General features: G+C 47.4%; 1 protein-coding gene and 1 long non-coding RNA gene across 2 annotated transcripts in view; one reads left to right on the top strand and one right to left on the bottom strand.

Moving 5' to 3' along the window:
- Positions 1–9,384: 9,384 nt before the first annotated feature.
- On the bottom strand, positions 9,385–10,401 carry LOC148117048 (uncharacterized). Its single transcript, XR_015737212.1, has 2 exons — positions 10,029–10,401; positions 9,385–9,679 (listed from the first exon to the last, which is right to left on the bottom strand). It is a non-coding gene; the product is annotated as an uncharacterized LOC148117048 (long non-coding RNA).
- Positions 10,402–11,522: 1,121 nt separating this feature from the next.
- Positions 11,523–13,989, top strand: part of LOC148117044 (uncharacterized) — a 22,149-nt gene continuing 19,682 nt past the window's right edge. Inside the window, exon 1 of the mRNA XM_087903246.1 lies at positions 11,523–13,456. Within this exon, the coding sequence (XP_087759372.1) occupies positions 12,918–13,456 (539 nt within the window). The 5' untranslated portion in view covers positions 11,523–12,917. The remainder of the gene's footprint in view (positions 13,457–13,989) is intronic.

The raw sequence follows: 13,989 nt of genomic DNA, 5'->3' as shown, positions 1-13,989 counted from the left end.
CTGGCCTCAAACTCACAAAGATTCACCTGCCTCTGCCTCCTGAGTGCTGGGATTAAAGGCGTGTACCACCACCACCTGGCTTTACTTGTTTCTTTTATTTATTTTTGTTAAGCTCTACATTTGTCTCTGCTCCCCCTCCCTGCCTCTCCTCTCCTCTTCAACCCCCTCCCAAGGTTCCCATGCTCCAAGGAGATCTTGTCTTTTTCTACTACTCATGTAGATTAGATCTATATATGTCTCTCTTAGGGTCCTCGTTGTTGTCTAGGTTCTCTGGGATTGTGATTTGTGAGCTGTTTTTTTTTTATTTTATGTTTTATTTTTTTGTTTGTTTGTGTTTTTGTTTTGATTTTTGAGTCAAGGCAGGGTTTCTCTGTTGCTTTGGATCCTGTCTTTGGAACTAGTTTGAGGCTGGCCTCAAAACTATCCCAGAGATCCACCAGCCTCTTCCAGATATGGAACCCTTCCCTTTGAATGTTTTCATCTTTTTGAGTTCAAAAGCCACCCCATAAACAATTTCCAGAAACCACGTGGTGGGAATCAAGTGCCCTCTTCTGTTGACAGGGCCTAGAAATGCCTATTTACTGCACTCTTGTTGGAGCTGGGAAAGACTACCTTCTTGCTGAAGTTGAAAAATTGTTGAATTTAGTCATTTTCAGGTTCCTTAGAAAAAAACAAAGCAAAACAAAACCAAAAGCCCCTTCTTTGTTTTATTTCACGTTTTAACTGGATTTTTTTTTTGAGACAGGACCTGTCTTTTTATTTATGTTTCAGACAAACTATTACACTACATGGTCCAGCACTTCTTTCTGAACACTGCTGCTGCAAATACAATCTTAAAAGAAAAACTAAAATTAAAATAAATGACCTGGCATAAAAAGAGAAAAAAAAATAAAAACTGCCTTTGTTTTCTTTTCTTTTCTTTCTTTTCTTTCTTTCTTTCTTTCTTTCTTTCTTTCTTTCCTTCTTTTATTAATTTTTGAGGCATGGTTTCTCTGTATAACAGCCCTAGCTGTCCTGGAACTCACTTTACAGACCAGGCTGTCTTCTTGGTGACATTCTGTTTTTTTTTTCTTGGTTCCTATCTGTAAGTTCACATTCTCTCTCTCTCTCTCTCTCTCTCTCTCATTTTATTTATTTTTTTGTTTGGTTTTGTGTTTTGCTTTACAAGACAGGGTTTCTCTGTTGCTTTGGAGACTTTTCTTGGAACTAGCTCCTTTCTTGTAGACCAGGCTGGCCTAAAACTCCCAGAGATCCTGCCTCTGTCAAATATGGAGCCAGTGCCCTTAAATGCCTTCATCTGTTGAGGTCAAAAGCCACCCTATCTACACACACACACACACAGACACACAGACACACAGACACACACACACACACACACTTAATTTAAATTAAGTCCCACAGAACTAGAAATACTGTCTCAATTTAAAGTAAAATAAAATGTAAAAGAGTGCAGTGCTAAGTGCAGTTATGAAAATGTTTTAAAATATGACACCTTCCCTGTCTCCCCCACATACAGAAGGCACATCGAGAGATTTAAATAGAATTTGAAATTGGCCGGGCAGTGGTGTCTCATGCCTTTATTCCCAGCACACAGGAGGCAGAGGCAGGTGAATCCCTGGGAGTTAGAGGCCAGCCAGGGCTTCAAGAAAGGAGCTAGTTCCAAGAACAGCTAGGACTGTTATGCAGGGAAACCCAGTCTCGAAAAACAAAACAAAACAAAATTGAAATTAAACTACATGTACAAGAATTTAATTGAACAACATACGAAACACAAAGCTGGGTTGCTGTGGTACACCCCTTTTCTTCTATCATCTAAGAGACAGAGGCAGGTGGCCCTCCTTGAATTGGAGACAGGTTGTATAGAAAAGACCCCATACCAAATTACAAAAATGTATACATGTTGAACCAAAAGAAAAAAAAAGAAAGAAAGAAAGAAAGAAAGAAAGAAAGAAAGAAAGAAAGAGAAAAGAAAGACAGAAGATTAAAAGCAAGAAAATGAAAAAACCACGGAACAAAGGAAGGCAGTGCTGGGGGCCTGGTTGGTGGTTGAGAAGGGAGCCCTGGCCTAGTTACATCCTCTGCCATGTCTGCTGTGACCCCAGCACCCCATTCCTCAGGAGCTGTAAAGGGTCTGAGAATAAAATGACCTTTTTTTATTTTTTTCTGTCTGAAGTGAAAATGTTCTAAACAAACAATTCACTGTGTCAATATTCCTGGAAATGATGTCCAAGTCGGAATTTTTCGTAGCATTTCATGGCTGTTTTAATTTTCTCTGCATCTCATCATGTCTTTCTCTAAGCAGGCCCAGGAACCATAAGAGCCTGTAGCTGATCTAGGAGATCGCCCATGGCAGGGGCCCTGGCCTCCACTCCTGTCCCCTGAGGGCACGGGGTAGGCGTGGGACTCCAGATTTTACAGACTAGGAATATTCAAGGTCGCCAGCCCTTCCTAACAGCCAGAACTCCTTGCTGAACCAGTCAAGGGTGAGGCTACAACTTGATCGGTCTGCTTAGGTATACATATTTTTGTTACCGTTGTTTTTGGAAAAGGTATCCAAGTGGGAATTTTTCCATGACTGTTTTGGTTTTCTCACACTTGGACTTTTAGTTTGAGAAGTGGGGTGTGGGGCTGTACAAACACAACTGTGAAAAAGATCCCCAAGAAAGGAAGCAAGTGGTTGTTATGGTGAAATGTCTTTGAAAGGCATTCAGGTGGCAAGAAACTGCCTTTGTTGCCTCCCTCCCTCCCTCCCCCACCCCCCAGTTCCTCCCTCTTAACAAGTCATAATTGTGGCAGCCCCTTGGCCCACATAGTCCTTTCACTGTTCCTGATTGATCAGACACACTCTTTGTTTTATTTTTTAATTTTTGAATTGTGGTTGAAGTCAATGAATTGAGCTCTTAGATTATTATTATTATTATTATTATTATTATTATTATTATTATTATTATTATTATTATTATTAGTGGTTTTTCTACCTTGGGGTTCCCTGTGTATCCTTGTTTGCCCTGGAACTCACTTTATAGACAAGGCTGGCCTTAGACTCACACAGATCTAGCTGCCTCTGCCTCTACCTCTGCCTCCTAAACACACTTCTTTTTCAAGACAGGGTTTCTCTGTGTCTGTCATTTGCCTGTCCTGAAACTCACACTGCAAAACAAGGTAGCCTCAAACTCACAGCAATCTGTCTGCCTCTGTCTCTCCTGATCTGAGGGCCGAGAACTGAGAATAAAGAAATGCACTGCCACCATTACCCAGATGGATATTTTTTTTTCCAATGGTGGGCAATGGGACTTATAAATTTTCTCAAAGGACTGAGATCACTGTGTGCCAGGTGTTCTGTAAGGGTGTTTTTTTGTTTGTTTGTTTGAGGGAATTCTCTCTCTCTCTCTCTCTCTCTCTCTCTCTCTCTCTCTCCTCTCTCTTTCCTCTCTCTCTCCCTCTCTTTCACTCTCTCTCTTTCGCTCTAGATCTTTGCTTTGTCCCATTCCTCATGGGAACTTCTCTGTTTTTCTTGAATTTTTTCCCCTCAGTCTGTCTTTCACATTTCGTTTCTTTTCCTTTCTTTTCTTTTCTTTTCCTTTCTTTTTTTCTTTTCTTTTGAACCCTCTCACCCTTGACAGGAGCCTAAAGGTTTATGGTATCTTTCTTTGCATGTATAGCTGGAGAATCTGGAGACACTGCATTCAAATCATGGTGCTCTAGAGGCTAGGAGACAGAAAAAGAAATGGACCTTGAAAATATGCCTCATGGTGTCTACCATCTTGTTGAGGTCAGCTCTCATGGTGGTTACCAAAGGCAGCCTTCTAAAAGCTTTCATCTTGGTGAAGTTAACAGCCATGCTGTCTTGTCTGCAAAGGGCCTTCACTAAAATAGTTTGAATTGTAATCCCCCCCACATATACATAAACATAGACACAGACACACACACACAGACACACACAGACACACACACACACACACACACACACGCACACACGCACACAGGCACACACTCTCACACACGCACTCACGGGGATAGACATGGGAACACTGAGAAAAACAAATAAAATCTGAAGTTAAACTCAATGTACGAGAGAGTCAGAAATCACAAAATAAATGAAATAAAACAATGCTACGGGGTGGTCTCATATAGAACTGTCATGCATTTGGCAAAGAAATACTGCCAGGGGATTTTGATTTTTAATGTTATTCATGTCCTCTTCATGGACAAGGAAAGTATCAGAAGTGCAGAGATGGAATTTCTGAAATTACCAGAAACCACAGGGTGGAGATCTAGTGCACTCTCTTGGTGAATGGAAGTGGGTGCAGAGAGAGTGCTCATGCATTAAAATAATACAGTATTCTTTTTCCTAAATTAAAGAAACAAACAAGGGCTGAAGAAATAGCTCAGAGTTTAAGAGAACTGGCTCTTCTTCCAGAGGTCCTGAGTTCAATTTTCAGGAGAGATATCTCAGTTCAATTCCCAGCACCCACATGGCAGCGCATAAGTGATTGTAAATGCTGTTCCTGGGTGATCTGACACCCTCACACCATTGCACATGTAATGAAATTAAGTAAATCACAAACATTTCTTCTCTCTGGCTTTGGAGCCTGTCCTGGAAGTAGCTTTTGTAGAATAGGCTGAGAACCAGGAATAAAAGAATGCGCCGCCACCACCACCCAGCTAGATGGTTTTAATTTTTAGAATGGTGGGCAATGAGACTTATAAATGAGGCTGAGGTGGTTTTCTCACAGGACTGAAGTGAATGCGCTCTCTCTCTCTCTCTCTCTCCCATTCTAGATCTCTATTTTGTCCCACTCCTCATGGTTTCTCTTTTTCTTGATTGTTTCCTTCAGTCTGCCTTTCACATGTATTAAACTCAATGTGCGTGGAGAGAGAAACCAAATATGAGATTCAAAATACAGCCAGGGTTGGCAGGTAGTGGAGCAGGCCTTTGACTCTGGCACTTCATTCAACCTGATTTGTTGGTTTTTTTTTTTCTTGACTTCTCTGTAAACATTCTTGTTGGAATTGAGAAATTGCTGATTTGAACTCAGGCAATTTCATGTAATAGTCCTGACTGTCCTGGAACTCACTTTTAAAGATCAGGCTATCTGTTTGTTTTTGTCTTGTTTTCTTATTTTCTATCTGTAAAACACCATTGAAGAGCTTGGTGGCTCTTCCTGAAGAAGTGAGTTCCATTCCCAAGACCCACATGGCAGCAGCACATAAGTGACTGTAAATCCAGTTTCAGGATGATCTGACACATTCATGCCACTGCACGTAAAATAAAGTTAAATAAACCATAAAAAATTCTTTAATGCTGGAGAGATGATTCAGCAGTTAAGAGCATTGCCTGCTTTTCCAAAGGTCCTGAGTTCAATTCCCAGCACCCAGATGGCAGCACATAAGTGATTGTAAATGCAGTTCCGGGGTGATCTGACACCCTCACACCATTGCACATATAATGAAGTTAAGTAAATCACAAACTTTTCTTCTCTCTGGCTTTGGACCCAGTCCTGGAAGTAGCTCTTGTAGAATAGGCTGAGAACCGGGAATAAAGGAATGCGCCGCCGCCACCACCCAAGTAGATGGTTTTAATTTTTAGAATGGTAGGCAATGAGACTTATAAATTTCTTCAAAGGACTGAGGTGGTTTTCTCACAGGACTGAGGTGAATGCGCTCTCTCTCTCTCTCTCTCTCTCTCTCTCCCTCTCTCTCCCATTCTAGATCTCTGTTTTGTCCCACTCCTCATGTTTTCTCTTTTTCTTGATTGTTTTCTTCAGTCTGCCTTCACATGTATTAAACTCAATGTACGTGGAGAGAGAAATCAAATATGAGATTCAAAATACAGCCAGGGTTGGCAGGTAGTGGAGCAGGTCTTTGACTCTGGCACTTCATTCAACATGATTTTTTTTTCTTGACTTCTCTGTAAACATTCTTGTTGGAGTTGAGAAATTGCTGATATGAATTCAGTCAATTTCAGGTAATAGCCCTGCCTTGGCTGTCCTGGAACTCACTTTTAAAGATCAAGCTATCTGTTTGTTTTTGTTTTGTTTTTTTTTGTGTTCTATCTGTAAATCACCATCTCTTCTCTTGAATGTGTTCACCTTGGTAAAGTCAAAGGCCACCCCACAGACACACAGAGTCACCCACACACACACACACACACACACACACACACACACACACACACACAGAGAGAGAGAGAGAGAGAGAGAGAGAGAGAGAGAGAGAGAGAGGCACACCTAGAGACACACCAATACATTTGTTAAATTAAAGGAAGGCCTGGAGAGATGGTTTGGTGGCTCTTCCTGAAGAAGTGGGTTCAATTCCTAGGACCCACATGGCAGCAGCACATAAGTGATTGTAAATCCAATTTCTGGATGAACTGACACATTCATGCCACTGCATGTAAAATAAAGTTAAACAAACCATAAAAAATTCTTTAGGGCTGGAGAGATGGCTCAGTGGTTAAGAGCATTGCCTGCTCTTCCAAAGGCCCTGAGTTCAATTCCCAGGAACCACATGCTGGCTCATGAACCATATGTAATGAGGTCTGGATCCCTTTTCTGGCCTTCAGGCATACACAGAGACAGAATATTGTGTACATAAATAAATAAATATTAAAAAAATAAAAAAACCCACAAATCTTTTTAAAAAATTTGGAATTAAACTAAGTTCTACACAACTGGAAAGACCGTCTCAAAGCAAAGTAAAATAAAATGTTCTGAAATAAGACACCTTCCATGCCCCACCCCACACAGGGAAACACTTGGTGCAGACCAAGAGAGATGAACAAAATGTGAAATTAAACTAAATGTACAAGAAATTAACAGAACGTGATACTAAACACTGAGCCGGGGTGTGGGGATGCACTCCTTTCATTCTTTCATCCAAGAGACATAGAAACTCGTTTTGATGTACATTTCTCTGATGACTAAGGATGTTGACCATTTTCTTCAGTGTCTGTCAGCCATTTTAGATTCCTCCATTGAGAGTTCTCTGTTTAGGTCTGTACTCCATTTTGTCAATTGGATTCTTTGTTCTTTAGATGACCAATTTCTTGAGTTCTTTGTATATTGTGGAGACCAGACCTCTGTCTGATGTGGGGTTAGTGAAGATCTTTTCCCATTGTGTAGGCCGTCGTTTTGTCTTGTTGGCCATGTCCTTTGCTTTGCAGAAGCTTTTCAGTGTCAGGAGGTCTCCTGTATTCATTTTGTTTCTCTCGGTGTCTGTGCTACTGGGGTTATATTTAGGAAGCGGTCTCCTGTGTCAATGTGTTCAAGTGCATTTGATATTTTGATATCCATATTTTTTTATTGTGGATGAAGTCAATTATTTGAACTCTCAAATATTTTTATTGTTATTATCTGTTTGTTTATTTGTGGTTTTTCAACTTAGGGTTTCCTTGTGTATCCTTGTATGCCCTGGAACTCACTTTGTAGACAAGACTGGCCTCAGACTCACAGAGATCCATCTGCCTCTGCCTCCTAGTGCAGGGATTAAAGGCATGCACTGAACACCATTTTTTTTAAACAGAATTTATCTGTGTCATTTTGCCTGTCCTGAATCTCAGTCTGCAGAACAAGGTAGCCTTACACTCGCAGTGACCTGCCTGCCTTGGGCTCCCTGATCTCTGAGGTGTTTTATCATCTCTCTGAGTCTCTGCCTGGCTATCAATTTATCTATTAGTTTACTTATTTTTTTGTTGTTGTTGTTATTTTCTGAGACAGGGATTCTCTCTGGCTTTGGAGTCTGTCCTGGATTCAGACCTGGTCACAGCTGTACCTGAAACAGTGAGGCCTCTTGCAGGGAATCCACAGAGCCTCTGCCCAGGGCCCTCCAGGAGAATCCACTCTCTCCCTTTCCCCCAGCCCCAGCCAGGGCTGCCGGCTACATCTCAGGCAGGCATAGGTGGCGGGCACTCTGACTATCCAGGATGTGACAGGCACAGACACACAGAGAAGCAGGGAGGAGTGTTACCCACTCTCTCACTAAATACAGGCAAGCAGGAGGAACAATGAAAACAATCAGAACTGCAGAGAATTTCCAGAAACCACATGGTGGGGATCTAGTGCCCTCTTCTGGTGACAGGGAATACATCAGAGATTTGGATTCTTGTGCTCCTGAGACCTACCCCAATGTAATACTGACATTGCCCTATTAGACCCTATATATCACATATAGGCTTGCTTGATATCACACACGTACACTGTCTGCGTTGCTGCCTGCCCACCTTCCTCTGTGACCCCTGGGAGAGAGCCTGGTACCATCAGAAGACAGAAGATGGGGTTTGGGTCTCTCTCTCTCTCTCTCTCTCTCTCTCTCTCTCTCTCTCTCTTTCTGTCTGTCTCTCATCTATTCTTCCATCTATGTATGCATCTATTGATTTATGTAATAGATTTTTTTGTTTGTTTGTTCTTTTTTTGTGACAGGGTTTCTCTCTAGTTTTTGAGTCAGTCCTGGAACTCGCTCTTGGAGACCAGGCCGCGTGCTGGAACTAAAGGCATGCATCATCACTTCCCGGTTAGAAGCCTTTGTAAAACGTGGGCAATTAGAGCTAAAAATTTCCTCATAGGACTGATTTTACTGTGTGCCAGGGTTAGTGTAGGGCTTTGCTTTAATTTTCTTGAGTGAATCCCCCCCCACCCCAACACCCGTCTCTTATTGTAGAGCTCTGTTTCATCTTCCATGAGCTCTGAGGGCACTTGGCTTGAGTATGATACACACAGAGACTTACTATTAAGGAAAGTTTAAGATCAAGATCCTTTCCTAACTCTGTGACCTTGCAATAGAGAAGTTTCAAAGGGTGTGCCTACAGCTCCACTGGACTTCTTTGATGGGCCTTTATCTGTTGCCTTTCCTGTAAACATTCTTGTTGGAGTTGGGAAATTGCTGATTTGAACTCGGGCAATTTCATAGAATAGCTCTGGCTGTCCTGGAACTCACTTTTATAGACCAGGCTGACCTTTTGGTGACATTCTATTCTTTTTTTCTTCCTCTTATTTTCTATCTGCAGTCCACATTGGTGTAATGACAGTGCACCTGTATATTCACTGCTCTGATCCTTTCTCTCCTTCCTTCCTTCCTTCCTTCCTTCCTTCCTTCCTTCCTTCCTTCCTTCCTTTCGTATGTCTGTCCACTCCCGAAAACCCAAAAATGTCTAGCCTCCCAACGCAATTAAAAATAAGTCAATTAAAATAAATAACCTGGCATTTATAAAAGGAGGGAAGGAGGGAGGGAGGAAGGCAGGCAGGCAGTGCTGGGGGCCTGGATGATGGTTGTGAAGGGAGGAGCCCTGGCCTAGTCGTCTCCTCTGCCACGTGTGTCACCCCAGTCAGACCTCAGGAGCCTTCTCTAAAGGGTCTGAGAAGCTGCTTCCATGTTTCTGCCTCTGGGTATTTATTGATCTATTTATTTATTTTTCTGGTTTATGTGGGAGGGGAAGGGGAAGCCGAAGCCTTGTCCTACGGGCTCCATGCTGTCACTCAGTCAGTACTGTCTCGTCAACGCGCGTGTGAGGGCCCGTGTCTGTCATGCCAGCAGCACTCAGAAACTGAAAGTACAAGGATCAGGAGATCATCTTCATCGCGGTGGGAAATAGACCCTCCACCAGAAATCCATCAAACGACCTTTTAATTTTCTCCGTCCTAAGTGAAAATGTTCACAACAGATCCGCATGACCCTATTATTCCTGGAAATGAAATCCAATGGAGATATTTTAAAACACACACACAAACAAACACATTATTCCACGACTGTTTTCATTTTCTCTGACTCGGTATTTAGTCTGAGAAGTAGGTGCCGGGGGTGTGGGGAGTGGTGTGGAGAAAAAGAACTGCAAGCAAGCAAGCAGGCAAGCAAGCAGGCAAGCAAGCAAGCAAGCAAGCAAGCAAGCAAGCAAGCAAGTAAGCAGTGGCCAAGGTGAAGTCTATGTCTTTGAAAGGAGACTCGGATGGCAGGAGACTGCCTGCCATTGCCACCTCCCTCCCTCCCTCCCTCGGTCCTCGGTCTCCCTCAGTCCCTCGGTCTCTCCCTCTCACCGTGCTCTAAGTGTCGCAGCCCCTCGACTGGCCCACTTAATACTGTCACTGATCGTGGAGACGCACTCTTTGTTTCCCGTGAGCCTCCCTCCCTCCCTCCCTCCCTCTCCACGAGGGAGAGCGATTGGCCTGTTTTCCTAGCTAGCTGCCTGTGGTCTCGGTTTCTCCTTTCGTTTTCGTAGCCTGAGCGTCCGTGGCTCCTCCCGAACGTCCGTCCCGGCCAGCCCGCGTTCACCCATGTTCGGGGATGGGGTGTGGGGGAACCGACGACGGGGAGTCCCCTGCCCTGTCGTGGGTGCGTGTCACCTCCGGGCGTGAGCGTGGGAGGACACTCTGTCGCGCCAGAGAAGGCTCGCGCGCCGCGGCCGAGCGAGCGAGAGCGAGCGAGCGAGCGAGCGATCTCTGTCGGTCGGGTGGGTCGTCGGGCGCCACCTAGCGGTGTTGGCCGTTTTGTGCAACGCTCCTGGTCCTCGGTCGCCGACAAGGAGGGCGAAGTGGCTTTTGTGAGGCGGAAAGAGTGACGAGAGTCCCGGCTGGCGGGCGGGCGTGTCCCGCGGTCGGTGTCGTGCTTGGGGACGGTCTCTGTGTAGGAGGTTGTGCCGGAAGAGTCGCCTATGGGTGCGTCTGGGATGGAACCGAACGAAAGCCACGGCTGGGGAGGGTGCCGGGAGACTTGAGCGGGTCGACCAGAAGGCTTGAGTCGTTCGCGTCGTCCCACCGCTAGGTGTCGGGTCCGGCCAGGCCCAGGATGGGTGAAGTACCCCGGCTTTCAAAGCTGTCTTTCCCTCGCCTTTTCTCTCTAAGAGAGAGAGAGCCCTGGGTCCCCGGCGACCCGAGGCCGAGAGGGGGCGCTGGTTGATCACGGCTCTTCCCCGCCGCCCGTGCCCGGACTCGTTGGGGGTGTCGGAGCTTTTGATTATTTTCCTCCTTGTCAGAACCCTCGGTCCTCGGCGGCGGGCCTCGCCATCCTGAGGCCGAGAGGAGGCTGTGGTCCCGGCTTTCTCTCCTCCCTGGTCCGGACTCGTTGGGGGTCTCGGAGCTTTATTTATTTATTTATTTATTTATTTATTTATTTATTTATTGATTTATTGATTTATATTTTTTCCTCGGTCCTCAGCGGTGGGCCTCGCCATCCTGAGGGCGAGAGGAGACTGTGGTCTCGACGGCTTTCTCGCCTCCCTGGTCCGTACTCGTTGGGTGGCCTCGGAGCATTTTTTTCTTTTTTTTTCTTTTGTTTTTCTCCTTGCCAGAACTCTCGGTCCTCAGAGGCGGGCCTCGTCGTCTCGAGGCCGAGAGGAGGCTGCGGTCACGGCTTCTCTGTTCACTGGTCCCCGGTTTCCTGTACCGTCAGGTATTTTTTTTTCTTGCCCTGCTCCATCCCTAGCGGCTGGTCGCAGGGTCCTCGGCCGGGAGGAGGCTGGGCGCACGGCTTTGTGGCATGTCCACCTCGCTCTCTCGGTCCTTTCATGGTCATGAGGTCGACCAGTTGTTCCTTTGAGGGTCGGTTCTCTTGTTTATGGGGACATTTTTGGGACATGTCACCCAGCCTCACTTTCAGGAGTCCCCTGTGGTCTGTGAATTGCTCCCTGTACCTGGTGTCATTCTTCTAGTGGTTGCTATCTGTCCTTATTGTACCTGCAGATAGGTGCTGACACGCTGTCCTTGAAGTGGGTGACATGAAAGGACTCTGTAGGTTGCGGTCTCTTCCGAGCCTCGCTGGGTCGTTTTTCCCGTTTAACCCAACCTACGTGGCGTGTCAGGCGTTCCCGCTTCGTGGTTGTCACCCGTGCAGTTTGGATGGTGGGACTTGCCTCCCGGTGCTCTTCCCTTACCGTCCCGGTGCTTTTTTTTTTTTTTTTTTCCAAGTTTCTTTTGGGGATCAGATGGAGCTCCCGAGTCTCCACGGACTGGGTGGGTCCCCTGTGTGCCTCCCGAGTGCACTGTTTTCTCCACCCCCAGGTTATGGAGCTCCCGAGTCTCCATGAGGCCTTGGGGGGAAGGGTGAACCAGCCCGGCCTTCTGCTGCCTGCTTTTATGTGCCTCCCGAGTGCACACACCGCTTCTTCCCCACGACCACCGCCATTGTGTTTGGTTTTGAAGGTGGAGGTGTGAAGGGTTTTTTTTCCCCCCCATCCCCAGGTTGGGGAGCTCCCGAGTCTCCATGAGGCCTTTGGGGGGAAGGGTGACCCAGCCCGGCTTTCTGCTGCTTGCTTATGTGCCTCCCGAGTGCACACCTTTTCTTCCCCCGTGGCTGGCCCACTCCACTCCGCTTTTTTTTTTTTGGTTTCGGAGGTGGTGTGTGAAGGGTTTTCTTTTTTGTTTCTTAGGTGGCGTGTGAAGGGTTTTCTTTTTCGTTTCGGAGGTGGTGTGTGAAGGGTTTTCTTTTTTGTTTCGGAGGTGGTGTGTGAAGGGTTTTCTTTTTTGTTTTGGAGGTGGTGTGTGAAGGGTTTTCTTTTTTGTTTCGGAGGTGGTGTGTGAAGGGTTTTCTTTTTTTATTTTCTTTCCTTTCGGGGATCAGCAGGCGGTGGAGCTCCCGAGTCTCCACGGACTGGGTGGGTGTCCCCAGTCCCCTGTTCCCGTGTGCCTCCCGAGTGCACTTTTTTCCCATCCCCAGGTTGTGGAGCTCCCGAGTCTCCATGAGGCCTTTGGGGGAAAGGGTGACCCAGCCCGGCTTTCTGCTGCTTGCTTATGTGCCCCCCGAGTGCACACCTTTTCTTCCCCCGTGGCTGGCCCACTCCACTCCGCTTTTTTTTTTCTGGTTTCGGAGGTGGTGTGTGAAGGGTTTTTTTTTTTTTTTTTTTTTTTTTTTTTTTTTTTTTTTTTTGGTGGCAGTCGGTCGGGTCTGTGGTGCCCTCTCGCTCGCTTCTCCCCGGTTCCGCTTGTCGATCGATGTGGTGCTCTCGCCCTGTGTTCATTCGGGTCGGAGGCCTAAGCCGCGCCAGGCGAGGGACGGACATTCATGGCGAATGGCGGCCGCTCTTCTCGTTCTGCCAGCGGGCCCCGCGTCTGTCCTCCCCACCTTTGACTGGTGGCGTGTGGAAGGCAGGGGTGCGGTCTCTCCGGCACGAGCCCTGTGAAAGCCCCCCCGCACTCCCCGCTGTGGTTCGTGGGGGCTCCCGTGAGGCGCGTCAGGGGCTCCGGCGTCTGCCCCCCCTCGCGCGTTTCGCTCCGCCCACCGTGTGTGGCCCGTGCGGCCCTCCTCCCTCCGAGCCGGGAGAGGGTTGGCCGATGTGTGCCGCGTCACACGCCCTTCCCGAACGGGCTTTGTGTGCGCGCGTCTCTCGCTCGCGATCCTCGCGGTGCTCCTGGAGCGTTCCAGGCCGATCTTCAGAGGTGCCCGGTACTGAGCGGCGGCGGCGTTTCCCGTTTCTCCGACGTGTGTGCCCTCCCGTGCGCGGTCCGGCCTTCGGCGGTGTTCCTCTGCGAAGGTGTGTGTTCGTGTGGGGGTCGAGGCGAGCGGTAAGAAAGAGGCTCTCTGCGTCCGTCCCCCCCTCCGTGAGCGGGGGACGATGAACCGTCTCTCGCAAGCTCCTGTGAGATCGGGCGAGCGGCCCACCACGCGCTGCCTTCTCCCGTAGGCTTTTGAGCGCCGTGTGGTGGTGTTGAGCTGTCGCGGCCGGCCTTTCTGTTCTTCTCACCGTTCGAGGTGGGTTTTAATGTTAAACGATTAGAATGCCTCCCCGTCCGGTGCAGAGCCGGTGGGTGGTGCCGGAGAGGCCTGGCTCTCGGGGGACCTAGTTTGTAGTTTATGCTTTTTCTCGGTCCGGTCCCCCCTGTCCGCGTTACGCTCGAGAATGCGCCCCCGGAAGGAAAAAGATAAAGAGAAGCCCTTACCGATACCGCAGACCCCCCCCGCCTCGCCACGTTCGAGATCATCGAGCGTCGTTTCCCCCGCTCTTGGGGCTGCCGCGGCCGGGGGCTCGTCGGGCCGGGTCCGTCCCGCCCGCCCTCAGCGAGAAAA

Source organism: Myodes glareolus, unplaced genomic scaffold (genome assembly GCF_982192425.1).
Source record: "Myodes glareolus unplaced genomic scaffold, mMyoGla1.1 HAP1_SCAFFOLD_159, whole genome shotgun sequence".
NCBI classification, from domain to species: Eukaryota; Metazoa; Chordata; class Mammalia; order Rodentia; family Cricetidae; genus Myodes; species Myodes glareolus.
The sequence above is the reverse complement of the archived record's forward strand: the minus strand, read 5'-3'. Positions and strand labels throughout refer to the sequence as shown.